Source organism: Cynara cardunculus, unplaced genomic scaffold (assembly GCF_001531365.2).
Source record: "Cynara cardunculus var. scolymus isolate 2C unplaced genomic scaffold, CcrdV1 Un_Scaffold_3693, whole genome shotgun sequence".
NCBI lineage: Eukaryota > Viridiplantae > Streptophyta > Magnoliopsida > Asterales > Asteraceae > Cynara > Cynara cardunculus.
Window position 1 is genome coordinate 15173 of NW_020201579.1, and position 17642 is coordinate 32814.

The 17642-nt window shown below is 35.4% G+C and overlaps 1 protein-coding gene across 1 annotated transcript in view; it reads right to left on the minus strand.

Annotated features, from left to right (window-relative positions):
• Nucleotides 1-1660: 1660 nt before the first annotated feature.
• LOC112503735 overlaps nt 1661-17642 on the minus strand; it is a 30795-nt gene continuing 14813 nt past the window's right edge. Inside the window, exons 4-8 of the mRNA XM_025107729.1 lie at nt 14330-14483; nt 11148-11198; nt 10621-10647; nt 2038-2133; nt 1661-1967 (exon numbers count right to left, since the gene is read on the minus strand). Coding sequence (XP_024963497.1) covers nt 1773-1967; nt 2038-2133; nt 10621-10647; nt 11148-11198; nt 14330-14483 — 523 coding nt within the window. The 3' untranslated portion in view covers nt 1661-1772. The remainder of the gene's footprint in view (nt 1968-2037; nt 2134-10620; nt 10648-11147; nt 11199-14329; nt 14484-17642) is intronic.

Consider the following 17642-nt stretch of genomic DNA (forward strand, 5'->3'; position numbering starts at 1 on the left):
AAAACGAAAGGCTGGAACTTTTTGAAGAATGAGGAGTTTTCAAAAGGGGAAGGGAGTATTTATATGGGGTTTTTTGAAAGAAAATGGGCTGTTCTCCCAAAGCCCAAGCCCAATATGTTAAATTTCCAAATGCTATGCCCCAAAAATCTAAAACAAACAAAACAATTTGACAAAAGATTTTAAAACTTTACTCCTATAAAATAATAATAGGCAACTAAATAAATAAAAGAAAATTGAAACTTTGGAAATTTTTGAATTTTARAARAACGAGACTAAAATATCAACTTTATCTTTTTGCGAAATATTTCAAGACTAATTGRCTTGCATGAATTAACTTGGTTAGCTACCGTCGAAACATGATCTAATCAGACTAATTAAAGAAGACGATCTCTGACCATCGAGGCTAAATCCTAAAAAGACTTAGTTTTCAATCAGGATCCTGAAATAAAATACTAACATGAAATCCCACAATGCGGAGTTATCACAGCATGGAATTCTCGTTTTTTGATATAATCTGTTTGAATAATATATTAGTATTTTTGAAGATAATTTATCTTCAACTATTAAGAAGGTAAAAAAATTAATTAAAAAAGAAAATGAAAAGTCAAAAACGGTAGACATTAATTGAAATCAAATATCTTTTTTACTTCTAATCACCTTAATTAATAATTTTAATTAAAAATTGTATTTAATGTGAGTTGTTAGATCAAATAAAATAAAGGGTCAAGATCAGTCCTTATATTTACAATAAAAATTGAGTTTGTAATTGTGAATTTTTCTTTTTCTTCTCTCTCTCTATATATATTAACTAGAAGGGTACCCGTGCAATGCATCGAGACATATCTTGATTTCAGTGTTTCGTTTTATTTTTTTTTTATGTTGATATAATAAGATTTTATTTAGTTTTGAGAAAGCGATAATGTTTTCATTTTTTAATAAAATATAAATTTGAAAGTATCATAAAATTTTGAAAAAAATATATCGATATCAGTATCAAATTAATCTTTTTAAAAGTTCTTGTGTTTTAGTGTAATTTCCTTAATTCAATTTTTAATTATAATTTAATTTAGGTTTAGTAACAAAGAAATTTAATTTAGATTTAATAATATTTTTTTATGAAGATAATAACTAAGAATTCGGTTAGAACTCAATGATTATCCTACTTATATTTTAGATTTTTTATATTTAAAATGGAATGTTTATCCAGTATTTGATTATGTTTATCTACAGTTAGTTACACGAATTCAAATATGAAGTTCTAATAAGTTGTATTTATGCACAATTTACTTGTAATCTTAAATTTTAAGTAATATGCATCAATAAACAGTACTTCGTGCATAAAAAATGGTTTTTAAAAGTTTTTGTCAAATGTTTTATAATATAGTATAGATAAGTAATACATTTATTAATATATTTTATATTTTACAAAAAATGATAGAAAGGTAGAAAACATCTAAAATGCCGTCATTAAAAGGTTTCTTAAATGGCAGTTAGAGAGAAACCCAGTTTCTGAGTGTTTTTCAACCATAATGGCAAAGTTGTAGTTTTTAAAATGTAGGGACGAACACCGTTGAAAACAAAAAAAAATATAGGGGCCAAAACTAGGTTAATAGAGGATGTTACTCGACAAGTTAAGTGAGAGTTGTGACTTTAACCGGTCTAGCTCAATAAATATTTCCTCAATATAACTTGGTCTTTGATGCCAACCTTATGATTCAACATATAAAATAATCTTGTTACAAACCAACCACATGATTACAGATTTGAGTTGCTCAGATGTGTTGATCTTTTAGAGTATTCTCTATTATGTCGATGCAATTCCCGATCGATCTTCCATGTGCCATGGCCTCCGCTAACATCGATCTAGCTTCACCATGATGATGTAATATCACAAGTGTGTTCAGCACACACCATCTGATCAGTGTGTTTGCTTCATCTTCTGTGGATTGCTTAAGCACTCTCTTCAACTGTTTGATAAAATGAACGATCCTAAATGCAGTGCGTCTTAAATTGTCAACGAAAAGCTGAAGAACATACCATTTCCACATCAGCATGATGTCCTTTCGAGTATCCAAACACCAGATGCTCTGCCACTAACCCTCCAACAATCACACATAACAACTTGCTTAAGACCTAACAAAGAAAAATGGAACCCCACGTAAAACCAAAGAGTAAACCAAGATTTTAATCCACGTTGTTGGTGATTTCAGTGTCGTCGATCATTTTAGTGTGATCATGATTTACTTGAATCGATTAGGTAATAAGACAAACATTAGTAAGGTAGGAGGTGCAGATTGCACAATCACAAATGTTGCCTCTATCACCTTAGATTGCCTTAAGGCGGGTCAAGGGGGTTGCGCTCCCTTGCAGGGTCCTAGGGGCAGCAACCTTTATGGGGGTACAAGGGGCAGAACCCTGAGTCTTCACTTGGATTCTCTAAGTCTTAGCTAAGCCTCTTAGCCTTATGGTCAGAGCATCTGAGCCTCTAGTGCAGAGCCTCTGGACTTCCAACCGAGGATCTTCTAAACTATTGCTTCTGAGAAATGGTGCTTCAAAGTCATTTGTAACTGCTGACTAATAATATTGGGCAGTTATATTTCAACCGTTTACCCTCCATAACCGTCGATTTCTCATATAAATATGTAAATGTAGAATCTAAGTATATACAAGGACTCAACCTTACAGCCTCTAAGGTTACAGTTTTCATTTGGATTATCCCAATACAAAATTCATGACACGCAAGGCTAATAAAGGACGACTTGTTTTTAGAAAGTGACCATACGAGATCCAAGTGAAATATAGTCCGGGTATCATCTCCAAATCCCATATCTAACACTCTCTTCCACGTTTATAGCGGCGAGTATACCAAAAGCAACAGACTGCTCTCTTTTCTCATTCGTCTCCAGACAACTGTTCCAAAAGCAACGACTGCCCACTCGTTTTTGTTCATTCGTCTCTGGCCTATATGAAAATCAACGACCGCCAATTTTATGATTTATTTTGGTCAAGGGTTTTGATTTAGATTTTAGGGTTTTATCTAAATGTTCTTCAATTGTTATTTAAGAAATCAAAATACCCTTAACTTTTGGGTTGAATATTCTTGAATTCATGCGTTGTTCCTTAATTTGTGATTTGTTTGTTCTTGAATTACATTCCTCAACCTCAAGATTAGAAGTAAGAAAAAATCAAGATTAAAGTAATAGTTATGTCACTCGACTCAGATTCCATTCAAGAAGAACCCACTGTTTTGTTGCTCAAGATGGTGGTTGTAGAAGAGGAGATCGCTGGAGAGCACAGTTGGGGAGGGAGTGGGGTATTATTGGGATGAGTTTTAACTTTTTAGTAGAAAAATCAAGTTAAAAAGTAAAGAGAGGAAATATCCTTGATTTAACTTACTTTTCTAACGGAATTAGTCCTAGGGACGAAAAGCGAAGGGAAACGGAAACCATAATGACGATAAAAGCAATTCTTAAATCAAGGGATGAAAATAGTTACGAGCAACAAACCATGGGGACGAATATAGTTACGAGCAACAAACCACGGGGACGAATATAGTTACGAGCAACAAACCATGGGGACGAAAATCGTAGTTTACTCTAAGCCTAATACAATGGGAGGAAGCCCAAATCATACTTGATGAATTTATATATGTTTCGCAAACTAGCTAATAAACTAGTAAAAACTGGCTGAAAAGGGAATAACTGGAAAAAGAAAAATCATTTGGAGCAAAAACTAAACTTATGGCTAACCAAATGGAGTTTTTTCAATGAAATCAAAAAATAAGCTAGCTTATGATCGACAAACATTACATAAATTAAAAAAACAATTGTATGTAGTTCAGTGCAGATTCATATGTAAAATCTTAATTTGTAAATCTCATAAGATATAGTAAAACTTTGCTCGGATATGCAAGGCTCACATGGGTTAAAACTGTATTTTCCTTTTCTGCAAATAAGAAAGTTATCAGCACTGCTTCCCACAAACCTCAATCTATTCAGAGTACTAGTGCACATTCTATACGAAATTGACCCTATTGTGGTGAGTTGGACATGATACTTATAACGAACATGAGGAGGAGGGCTGACAGATGTATCTTGTATATGTTCTCATGTTATAAATCGGTCTCAGCCAACTTCTGTTCCAGTAATTTCTGCTTTTATTGATGATTTAATCATACTTTTTAAGGTTCATTTTGTACCAATATAAAGGTAACTTTGGAATTCACATTGGGGAACACCTTGACCCTAAATGACGTTCTCCATGTTTCCGACATCCACAAGAACTTGGTTTGCGGATCAATCCTCAACAAACATGGGTTCAAACTCATCTTCGAATCTGACAAGTTTATACTCTCCAAAGGCGGGAAATTCATCGGCAAAGGCTATCTCACAAGAAGAATGTCTAAACTAAACATAAATGATGTTGTCAATAGTAGCACAATTATGTAAGCAACGCAAATAACACGATTGCTCTGTATGTACATATAAATGATGCTAATAATACTACTACTAGTTCAGCTTACTTTGATTCTTCCTTACTTTTAAGGCATGATCGATTAGGTCAAGGTCATTTTAAACGTTTAAAAAATATGGCAAATATGATCTAAATCCGAAGTTAGATGATAAAAATCAAAAGTGCCTTACATACTAAAATTACTAGACAACCTTTCCCTCAAGTCCATAGATCTTCTAAAATCTTAGACTTAGAGCAGAGTCACATATGTGACTTACATGCTACTCCTCTTGGTGGTAAAAAGTATTTTGCCACTTTTATCGACTATTATTCTCGATTTTGCTATGTATAATTTTACACTCGAAAGATGAAGTCCTTAAAAATTTTGATATCTACAAAAATGAAGTAGAACTTAAATGTGAAACAAAGATAGTGTTTGAGGACGGATAGGGGTGGTGTATACTATAACCCTAGATATTTTGAGTCTACAGGAATTATTTACCAAGTGACCTCTGTATACACCGCAACAAAATGGTAATACGGAGAGAAAGAATCATACCTTGATGGAGATGGTAAATTCCATAATATCATTGATAAGAGTGCATTCCTACCCACTTTTCGTATATTTTTAGGACCTTAACTCATAGTATTTTGTTCATTCTAGTCACAAACTGAGTCACCTCATTCATATTTTATGTTTGTCGAGTCTGGAGCACAGTTAGTGAGTTTGGTCTTGTTTCGGTGCAAAATGGGAAAATATACTAACTGTCAGGTTGCTGCAGAATTCCACAGAGTTCGTGTAAGGAGTTTAGTTGGATTTCAAGTACTAGTTGAAGAACTTTTTGCTGATCTCAAGAATTGGAAGCTGGCTCCCATCACTTTATGTTAATTTTTATTTCTTTTTATGATGTAACCCTCATAGTACCCACAATACTTTTAGATGCTCTTATTTTTGTACCCTAAAGTTGCTTTAAGGTAGTCAAACTTTGGGAAGTGCTTTTTGTTGATGTATTTGGCATCTTAGCTTAGTATAAATATTGGTCTTCAGTATTTAGTTTGTATGCAAGTTGGAAACAAGCTCTTAAGCTTGTGGAAACTAACCTAGTTTTTATTTAACTAATCTTTCAATTGCTACAACATTCTTCTTATTGTTCCACAACAAGATACATTTTCTGCAAATTTCTATTTCTTGTTTTACAATTTTTACCCCCGGGAAGCGAACAATTGTGCACCAGGAAGCTGCCTCTTTTAAACAAGGTTTAAAAGCTCAAGTTTACTTTCCACCCATTTTACCTTTCCAGTACTTTATGTTTCTCGCACTTTATGTTTCTCGCACTTTACATTTCTCACAAGTTTACATTTCTTGCACTTTTACCTTTCTCACAAGTTTACTTTGCTCATCTTTTACCTTTAAGCACTTTACTCTTATGTCATTTACATTTACGTCTTTACTTTTTCTAGCAATGATGGGCTAAAACCCCTGGCTTGGGTGTGAGTAAGGGATGAGAGAGTAAGTTTAAGTGTATGTGGATAATTGCTTTTTACCATAGCAATCGACTCCCCTATACACTTAACGTTTCCAATATTACTTCTAAGTAATCTTTGACCTAGTGACACAAATATTTTACTTGTATGAAGTTGTTGGCCACAACATCAATATAAAACAAGTGTTGTAGATAGCCATTTTGTGCTTCCACTAACCTAATTGAAGTTTGCAACTACATGGTGAAAATGGTAGGATTTACACCATTTGCTTGCATTTATATCCTCGAATACTGTGAGTAGGGTGTTCCGTCTTAACTTTGAAAGAAGATTGTTCAAGCTAGTAGTTTCAGAGCTATACTACATCTAATTTAGATGTTGTTGCAAGGTTCTGCTACACTTGCCTTTCTGAAATCTAAATCTAAGCTTACACCCATGCTTTCTATTATTCTTGTCATATCTCAGTAGATTGTTAACTCAAACCAAAAATCATTCCTTTGAAATCACCTTTTGGAAATCTTTTTTTAAGATCAACTTGTTGGAAACTCTTACTAGCATTATCCCTGAGGAACGATAATATGGTATTCTTACCATTATGACTTGTTTACAGACGATATGGAATGAGTATGTATACCTACGTATTCTTCCATTAGTCCTAACAGTTTGAGGTATATCCTTAATCGCAACAAGTTTTTGGCGTCGTTGCCAGGGATAGCCAAAGCAAGAGTTTTCTCAGCCATTTTTAAAATCTAAATTTTTCTACCACCCCTGTTATTGATTTTAGTTGTATTCCTCATTTGTCACACGGTGAAGTTTTAGACTTGGACCCTGACATTGAAAGAACTTTTAGAAGAAGAAGAAGAGCCCAAAGGACTTTGTCACCCATTTTTAAAACTATCACCATGCTTATGGGGTGATCATCATTAGTTTCTTACAATCAAGTAAGAACTTGGCATATCCTTTCACAAAAGGATTATCAAGAAAATTAATTGAAAGCACTTCAAGAGGGATGAGACTCAAGCCCACCTATAAGTACTTCACCCATGATGGATCCTTTTCTTGACACTTGGTATTCACCAAGTCTCAAGACTAAGTGAAAGTACATCATTTGAATGTGGCTGAAAGTTCAGCAATATTTTAAAACCACCCCAAGATTAGCAGGAGTTGGAACCGTAATGTTAAGAAAGGTTGAATCTAGTTCTCAATGGACTTGTAATACATATTGTGTTGCAGTGTTTTAAGTTACACCAAATACTCTTGACAAGATCCACCTATCTGAATGTGGAAGTGAGACCGTTTCATATGAGCCAAAGGGCGCTCCAAAGCATTCTAAGAAATCAAGATACACACCCATGGCCAATTAATAGGTCGGCTTATAGTGGGTGAATGAATGAGAGGAAGGATATGTGTGAGGCATTTCCATCTAATATATAAAGAAAGATGGTTCAATGACTTTGGTTCAACCATTCTTACCCTAGTTAGACTTGAGTGATTTCACTACATAAAGGTTCAAGGTGCAAGACTCCACCTTTACTTATGCATAACACCCAAGGATTTCGGAATCTAGTTAGCTACATTTGTGTCGATCTTTTATAAAATTTGAGTGTGATTTGAAAATGGTGGGGTTTTGTTGGTGAAATTTTCAAAAGGCTATAGATGTTTTTATTTGTTGTGGGTTGAGTCTTAGGAAGAAGAGAAAAGCTCATTTTGGTGGGTTTCAGCTTGTCCCACATAGGTGAAAGAGTGGAACAAAAGTGAGTATGTAAGTGGAATAATTTTCTATATATTAATTTAATATATTGGAAATGGAGGGGGTTCACATATTTATTTCTCACAACCTCATTAGTGACAGCACCAAATAGGTGCGGCGACTTAATGAGTGTGTTGGCAAGCAATCATGACAGGTCATGTAAATCTGACACTTGTGTACATGGTGAACCATTGCAATGGTTCGGTTGGTGGTCAGTGACAGTTAATACAATAGGTGACTGTTTGAACAGTCGCATAAACGTCGCTAGTTACAGTTATGACAGTTTAAACCGTCGCTAATACTTCCAGGTGTCAAAATTCTATTAAATGTGACAGTTTAAAGGGGCTGTTAGGAAAACCTATAAATAGATGCGTACACCAAAAAGCAGATCTTTTCTCGACATCAAATTACTATAGGTAGTGTTGCTATAGAAACACAATTTCTTAGTTACTAAAAATCCTTGCAAACTCAATAGTTCACCGGGATTATCACCACTAAGTGCGGTGTTGATATTTGTTCTACATACGATGCTTCATTGTATCTTGTGAAGCAATTCGCCATAAACCCAAAGCACTATTTCTATCTAACGATGGGGGAGAAATTGCTTTAAGAACAAAGAGGACTCGCCTTGAAGCAATAAGTAGTTGTCTTTATTATCTTGTTTATACCCTTATATTTAGTACCCCGAAACAACATGTTCCAGTACTTTCTGCTTTTATTGATGATGTAATCATGCTCTCTAATGATTTGTACCAATAAGAAGCAATGTTCTTGGGTTTTATGGAACGAGGAATAAGTACAGGCTTGAGGTCGCGTATTTGGTTCCCTTTCTTGATATTAATCTATTTTGGGAAGTTCATCCTAACATCTCATTCTTAAGGGGTTTTAACCTAAAAAATATGAGCACATAAACATTTTATATGGCTAAGCACTAATGAAAGAAATATGCTTAATGATTTTAGAATGCTGATCGAGGCATCTAATCCTAAGGGAAAGGATAAACTAGTGTACCTCCCAATTTAGCAACAAAGTGAAAAGAGTCCTACCTCCAAACTCAAATGGAGACGGTGGAGAAACTTCAGGGAATGTTTTCTTGATGTAACTCTAGATAGTATTAAGATGTGATTTAAGAAACCAAAGGGGAAAGAATCCTACCTCCAAAATGAAATGGAGATGTGTGGAGAAACTTCAGGGGAATGCTATCTTAATGTTACTTTAGGCTCAAGAGGTTTTCCAGGTTATGTTCAAGATGGAATAATACCAACTTTACTGATTGTTTTAGTTTTTCCTTTTTGGTGACTGTGGGTGTCCATGCCAAGTTTGAGGGCACATCGACTAATTCCATGGGGCACAGAAGATAACAGCCTGGAAAACAGTGGTTGTGAGAAGAGTTGAACGCTAGCCTTTATTTGCCAGTTGAGCTGCCCTCAACGTTTCGATTGTTTTAGTTAATGTTCAGTGCTCTTGAGTTTTAAAGTTTTGAGCCTAGGTAATCCTTGTAATGTATAGCCACTCTAATGTTTGCTTGCTTGAGACTTGCTCTAGAATTTATTTTGTTCTTTTGGTTCAATGAACATTATGAAGAAGAATAAGGGAACTTTAAGTTAAGCTTGAATTTTGGACCTTGTTAGTAGGGGTGAACAAAAAACCGTCAACCCGCGAAACCGCCCAACCCAACCCGCAAACAACCCAATTAAACCCAACCCGTCTACCCGCCAAACCGTCCACCCGCCAAACCGTCCACCCGCCAATTAGGAGGGTTGAAATTGGGTTGAGCTGCCCAACCCGTCAACCCGCCGTTAATATATAATTTTTATAAAATTATATATATATATATATATATATGTTTTTTATGTATATATATATATATATATATATATTAATAATGTATAAATTTTATATAATTTTTATTGATATTATATTTTGTTTCATTTTAACTAAACGTATAGGTTACCAAAAGAGATTCACGATCAAAGAATKATGACAAAGAATCTAATTAATAAGGAAAATTATTGATTTGTTTTGCACCAACAACAAATTGATATGTTGGAAAATATGAATGATATTGATAGATATTTGATGGACGAATCCATCAATCTATGACGCTTTTAAAGAGTTACATTAGAAAGATGTCTTATCTAAAAGAGTTTCAATATGTTTATAGGATGGTTTTGGACGTCTTAACGAATTCTATGATGCTTTTAAAATAAAGTGTCGTATTAGTTATTTTATACAACACGACTTGAAAAAGTGTCATATGAGCATAGGTGTCCTATAAATAGATGAGTTTACGGGACACTTCTCAAAATATTTCCATAAAATAACTAATACGACGTTTTACTTAAAGATCATTCTAAAACACTTGTTGAAACGTCCAAAAACGTTCCATAAACCTATTGTTACATTTTTAGATAGAACGTTTTATAGTATGGTCTATAAACATAAGTTTTATTAATTATTTCATTCGTCAAATTATGTAATTACTAACCCGCCAACCCAACCCAACCCGCATTAACCCGCAAGGGTTGGGTTGGGTTGGGTTATACTTTTGAATGGGTTGGGTTGGGTTGAGAAATTCCAAACCGCCATAATTGGGTTGGGTTGTAAAATTGTTGTAAACCGCCCAACCCAACCCGCGTTCACCCCTACTTGTTAGAGGCAATGTGCATTGATGTACAGCTTGTAATGATGAACATCAATTGAGAAGCATCTACATTGATAATGGGCAAACTAAAATATAATGAGATTGGGGTGGATGGTGAGTCAGGTCCTCTTTCTTTGCTCTCTTTATTCACTAGCTTTTATGTTTGAAGTGGTTGTACCATATTGTTCTTTAGATTCTCAATATGCAATAGGAGAAATAGGTATTGCCGAAAATCTAAATGGAACAATGAACAAGTATAACAGAAAAAGTTAAAGAGAATAAGATAACTAACCGTGGAAGACAACTTGCACTTATTGGCCTGCATGCATTGTGAAACAGCGCATGTTAGATGTTTGTACAATGCTATAATCAACTAATAGAACATGCTGGAATCACCATCTATCTTTTGAAGAATACACAAAGATGCACTTGAATCCATATATATGTATATCTACTACAGACACAAGCTATAACTGATCAAAAGATTGGCTTTGAAGAGTGACAACTACAGAATTGGAGTTGGCAATATCAGCTATGAGTCTATGATTTGGAAATGTTATGCACTTTGCTCCAGCCTTATTGACCTTTAACAAAGGATTGCATCATAAGTTTTAAAAAGAGGTTTCATACATGCATAAATATAACCAAATGCTGATCAGGTTGTTGACAAGAAGGTTGATGGATATGAAAGCAAATTGGCATTCTACCTTCCAATCTTATCGGTACCACAGACATTTAGAAATGGACTATAGATACTTCAGCTCATTATCATCCATCCTTCAGGAATATAAAGGAGTATATAGGAAAGAGTAGGCTCACCTGATGACCTGGCTTTACTTGCAAGTTTTTTGATAGTACTCCATCTTCTAACTGCATAATAAAAGGTACTCTTTCTTATGAATAGAGAAGCAAAAACTACATTAGCAAATTGATGTTAAGGAATGAACTACATTGGAAGAATCTTCAAATCTAGTGACACCAAGCTACAGCTAGAAAATGGTGGAAACAAACATGATCTATATTTTTTAACCCATCCTGAATTCGCAAGTAAATACTTTGGATACCATCAAGTCAAAGTCAGAAATTTCTATTTTGACAATCCAGACCTTTTGGTAGCAATGTAAACATATTCTGCAAGCAGTATTTGGCTTGAAGTTTGGTTCCCCCTTAATTACATGCAAGTCATAATAATCCCTACAAATGCATTTAGCATATAGACCTCAGTTTAGCACTGTTATACTTGGTTTGACTAAGTTAGTTTGGCTGTTTGGGTTTTTTTTAAAGTATATAATTTTTATATATGGCAAATGCAACAAATAAACTCACAGACCTTCCTCGTCCTTGGTGAGGTTTACTCCTAACATGTATGGTTTTTAGTTTCTAGTACCGCTGTAATTTAAAGTTCAACAAGAATATTGTTCACTTATTGCCATCCCCTATAATTACCTGTTGCTCACTTTGATGTGTAATCTTAGTCAATAGAAAAATCAAAATTAATGTTAAAATTTGCAATCACGGATCGAATGACTATTTAGTGGATGTGTAGCCTACTTCATGCATGAATGTTAAATGAAAAAGAGCTTTACAGGGATGTGTGGCCTGCTTCATGCATATCTAACTTTTAGCATCCAGTTAGCTACACTCTGATTCATATTTCTATGCTTGCTTCTCACCCTCTATATCTCTGTTTTCTTCTCACTCTTTCTTCTCCCTCATGCATTACGAATCGGGTTCTTACTGATCATGAGTGATAGAAGGTGTTAGCCACTGTCATCCAAATATATTAAACATATTTTTCACATATTTGAATAACCTAACTGCCTTTTACAAGTTTTAAAGTGAACGTCAGCAGATTTGAGCTCTTTTTCTTGGACCATGGTTTTCTTGAGGGATTGAAGGCATGTATTATAGACTAAAAGTGGAGGTCAGAGATCAGGAATATCTTATTGATCACAAAAGACTGACACTGCCCTTTGCGTGTGACTTCAACTGCACATTGAGATGCTTATTTATATAAAGTTAATCTACGAACTACACTTCAAATAAATTTGCTGTGGGTGCCCCAACTTCTCAGTGCCCTGGAATAAGGTTACTGATGGCACCCTCTCTTTACAGTCTCTGAGCATTTTATTTCTGTTTGAAAGAACTGTGAAAATAATATGCTTATTTCAAGTAATAATTCCTTTATGAATTAATTTTAATTGCATTTATGGTTTAACAAATCTCAACAAGATCAACTTCCACAAACTTGTTAAATTCTGAAATAACTTTAAAATACTAGTACAAAACACCAATGATTACATCTTTCTGTTTATGAAAATAATTTGTCTTTTATGCAAAGGGTTAAAATGGAAGCAAATCAGTGGAAGTTTTCTCATATAAAACAAATATATGTGTCCTAGTTAAAGTATTTTATCATCAAAATTCAAGAAGCTCAAACGAGTTAGCAACCAAGGTAGAATGTAGATATAAGATCATTATAAATATAGGATAGCAAAAAACAAAAGTTCCCTGCCTCTCATCAAGAAATAAATTGCTTCATTTTATATTTTTCTCTGACCGGTCATAGTTATTACAAAGAAACATTTCTTGATCGCTAAAAGTAAGAGAGATCCCATTTCAGCATCAAATCCCAAGATGAAGACAATGATGTAATGCCCCAAGAACGAAGCGACCCAATAACCTTCAAATCAGCAGTGAAAGTTCTCACTAGCCCACAACTTAAGGCTTATAAGGTTCATTAATCTCACTTTCTGTCGATGTAAACGGTTTGTCACAGACTCTCCCAATTATATTCTTAATGTCTTCGTCAGACATACACACCCACAATAAATACACCACGAGATGCATGAGCCCAACTCACTACACCTTGAGAGGCTATTGCTCTCATACCATTAGTAACCCCAAGCTCAAAGTAGTCAGGTGACCCAGTTACCTCCAAATCAACTTAAAATCATAGTGGAAGTTATTAGTACCAGTCCCTAACTTAAGACTTACAAAGAGCACACAAATCTCATTTTTTCCTAACATGGGACGAAGTGTCACAAATAAGAAGACCACTTGTGGAGTTATTTTCCAGGAAGAAAAAAGGCTACTATATGAAGATATATCAACCTTAATCACGGATAGGAGGTGACTAAGAGCGGTAAATGGTACATCTTACTATGGTCTTCAACTCTACTGTAACTCTCTGTTACAACTCCATGCCTTTACCCATGCTCATTGGGCTCAAGATATAGATAACTACATTTACTGGTTACTTAGTTTGTCTTGGTCGCAGTCTATTGTCATGAAGCTCCAAGAAGCAACAAGCCTTAGCTCGTTCCTCCACTGAGGAAAATTTTTGAACAATTGCCGACACAAAGGTTGAAGTACTTTGGCTATACTCTTTCTCTACGGAACTTGGAATGACACAAACACATTAGCCTGCCATCTATTGTGATAATGTTGGTGCCACACACTACTTTGCTAATCTCGTTTCTCACTCCTACATGAAACATCTTGCCTCGGCCTTCCATTTCATTTGTGAACAAGTATAGCTCGGCATAATTCACCTTCAACTTATTCCCGGTGATGATCAATTAGTTGATGCCCTCACCAAACCAACAACCAAATCTCGTTTCTATTTGTTATTTGTCAAGATTGGACTTCCCCAAAGGACATTCGTCTTGCGGAGGCGTGATAAGGATCATTTTGTTGATCACCTTCCATAAGTGTCCTCAATTTCTTCAATCAAGAGATATCAATCTTTGATTTTCATATCATTATTTTAATATCTTTTATGCATTTGTTAGTTGTAAATCCTCTCTAGCTAGCTAGGCAATATTCTTAATTAGGTAGATTTGTTCTTCCTTTTCATTTGTATATGTTTTTGTATAAACTTCGATTAGTTGTTAATAATCTTCAAGAAGCCTTTCAACCCTTTTCATAGGAGGTAACTGAGAGTGGTAAAAGGTACTACTTTTAAGGGGGATAAAAACTAAAGAAATTCTTGCAGTTACCTTTGTCAAAAATTCAAAGCCGATAAACTTTACACTTGCATCAACAATATTGTCCTGCTTCATATCTTCCATGCTGAAAAGGCTGTACTTTTTTGGTAAAACACCAAGCAAGTAGCCAACTAAAAAGTGACCTGCTTCGTGCTGCACCACTTGTCTTCAACTTCCAAAATGCATCATTAGAAGAGCAGATTGATACAGTTGTAAAACCAATAGTACATGTACATGAAATTGATGCATTTTAGAAGAATCAAGAATGCACTCAGCAAAGAAATATGTAAGCCGGCCACGCTCAACGCTTTATAAGTTGGGATGGTACAACAAACCAAGACCATGTAACTCGCCAATTTTCTTAATATTTGATTATAGTTGAATTGTGATGAATTTGAGCTATTCCTATCCGCCATTATATCCAACATTATGCCTCCAAAACTAAAACTTCCATCATTTTTTCCGGTTGACTTGGATCACTAAATTGCTTATAATTTGGTTGACTTGCTATTCTGTCATTGCATCCAACATCGTCCCTCCAATGCAAATTCATCATCGTTTACAATTAAACTTGTATGATTAGGTTGACTTGTACCAAAGGGCCATTGGCCAAGCGGTACCCTGGTAGCCCAATCTTCGTGGAGGTCAAGGGTTAAAACAAGAGTGTGTGTGAGTATTTGCAGTATATAAATATCATATACTTCAAAAACTTAATTTACCTCCAAATTTGAAAACCTTTTCTTTGAATAAGACATCAAACGATAATTGTACGGGATTGGACAGAAAAAAAAAAGAATTATTCTGGAACGTTTGACGCAACATTGGATTGGACCGAGTTGGGACAAAAAGACAATTTCACCTTCATTTTTGCTTTTCCTATTACATCCCCTCAACAGGATTATCTATATATATATATACACACACACACACATACACACATATAGACTCGGGATAAACTGAGACTTTTTTCGTAAGAACCGTGAGAACACCTTCTAAGCCCTTGAAATTCTTTTTGTCACAAGGCTGCAAAAAGCGCGATGACATTTCTGTAATTAAGTAGAATTTCAGTGGGTCATGGTTGTAAGGGACACGTACCTTAACAAGAAAAACATTGAATGTGCATATACCTTCAGTAACCTTAACAAACTTTAACATACCTTGACATGAAAAACTTAACATACCTTTGCATATCTCACATACTTTAACATGAAAAACACTGAAGGTGCATATACCTCGTATGAAAGCCTTAACATATCTTCACAAAATCAAACGAATCGTGCCCAGATGTGTAAAACCAAAAGACGAAAGTCACTCCTTCACAAAAACATGCACAATCATCTCTGTTGGATCATAAAAGATGGGGGTTCCAAATAGGTTCTATGAAAAGGGGGAGTTCTCACGAAACCCCAACCCTATGTGTGTGTGTGTGTATATATATATATTTATACGTTTATACATCTATATAATATAAAATATTATAATGGATAAATGAGATCGAATCTCCCGTTGTTCCTCAGTAGCTCAGTGGTAGAGCGGTCGGCTGTTAACCGATTATAAAATATATAATGGATAAATTATGTATAAATGTTTCATAATAAAATTTATTTAAATATTACATTTTTCATTTATAGTTGTTATTTGGTAAACAAACATTAAAATACACTCTAGGGTCAATATGTTCCATTTAACATTTTATCCTGCTCTATACTAGTTTTACCAAACATTATACAAACAACTAGTCCTGTCCAATCCAGTTCAACCAGTCCCGTTCATGTACCAAACGTGATAAGTGTTCAAAGGAATGCAAACGAATTGATCGGAACTGAAGGATTCAATTAAATGATTACTAAGAAAAGAACTTACAGAGGAAAACATAAACAAAGTTCCAGGGAACTAACCTCCCTCTCTCAAAGCAAAGCTAAGAGCCAAATGAAATTACCAGATAATTCTCAATGCCCCTCCCCTGCTACCACCTCCCACTATTTAAAAGACACATCACCTTTTTGTTGTAACTGGGCCCAATTCCCCCTTTTACTCCTTTGGGCCTTTCTAGAATACACATTCCATATTCTTGGTTTGGACATGCCTTGGGTCAATCTAATAGGGTTTATCATTACTCCCCCTTCCATTAAAGTCTTGTACTCAAGACTTATGCCAGGAACTGCCTCTTGATAGTATTAGCATCCTCCCACGTGGCTTCTTCCAAATTTTGCCCTTTCCACCGTATTGGCCCCTTTAACACTGATTCCCCATCCTGAAGTACTGTACGTACTGCACAAATTTCTGCGGGAGAATGTAAATCATTGGCGTTTAATTCCAGTTCAGGTGGAAGAACTTGATCCACCTCGGGCAACAGCACAACCTTTTTAAGTAAGGATACATGAAAAACTGGATGTACCCGCGATGAAGAAGGTAAATCCAGTTTATAAGCAAACAGTCCGATCTTTTTCACAATCTTGAAAGGTCCAAAATACCAAGCAGCCAACTTCTGATGAATTCGTTGAACAACGGTCATTTGACGTTACGGCATGAGGTTGACATAAATCTATTCTCCAATCTGGAAACTAACTTCTCGTTGCTTCTTATCTGCTTGATCTTTCATGAACGATTGAGCGTGCGACAAATGACTCTTGAGTTGTTTTAAAGCCTCGTCCCAATCACATAATTCTTGGCCCACTGCTTCTACTCGAATTTCTCCCGGAACAAACTTAACCACCGTAGGAGGTTGCAACCACATACCACTTCAAACGGTGACCGACCCGTGGAGTCGTGAAAGGTCGAATTATACCAAAATTCAGCCAAAGAAACCCATGAAGCCCATGATCGAGGCTGATCAATTGCAAAACAGCGAAGATACGTCTCCAAACAGCAGTTAATAACTTCTGTTTGACCATCTGATTCTGAATGATACGCCAAACTCGTGTAATTTCATTCCTTGTAAACGAAAGAGCTCTTGCCAAAAGTGACCAAGAAACAGGGGATCATGGTCGCTGACAATAGGTTTTGGAATTCCGTGGTGTCGAACTATTTCACGAACGAAAACATCCGCAATAGACACGGCCATATAAGGATGTTTAATAAGAATGAAATTGCTGTATTTTGATAGCCGATCCACCAACACGAGTCAAGCATCATATCCCTTAGACATAGGCAGTCCCAAGATGAAATCCAGAGATAGATGTTCCCATACCGCATCAGGAATATCAAGAGGTTGGAGTAACCCATTTGGAGCTGCAGAACTTGCCTTGCATTGCTGCAAATATCGCAAGCCTTTACAAACTCACGTACAGTAGCGATCATTCCTGGCCAATATAAATTTGTGGCT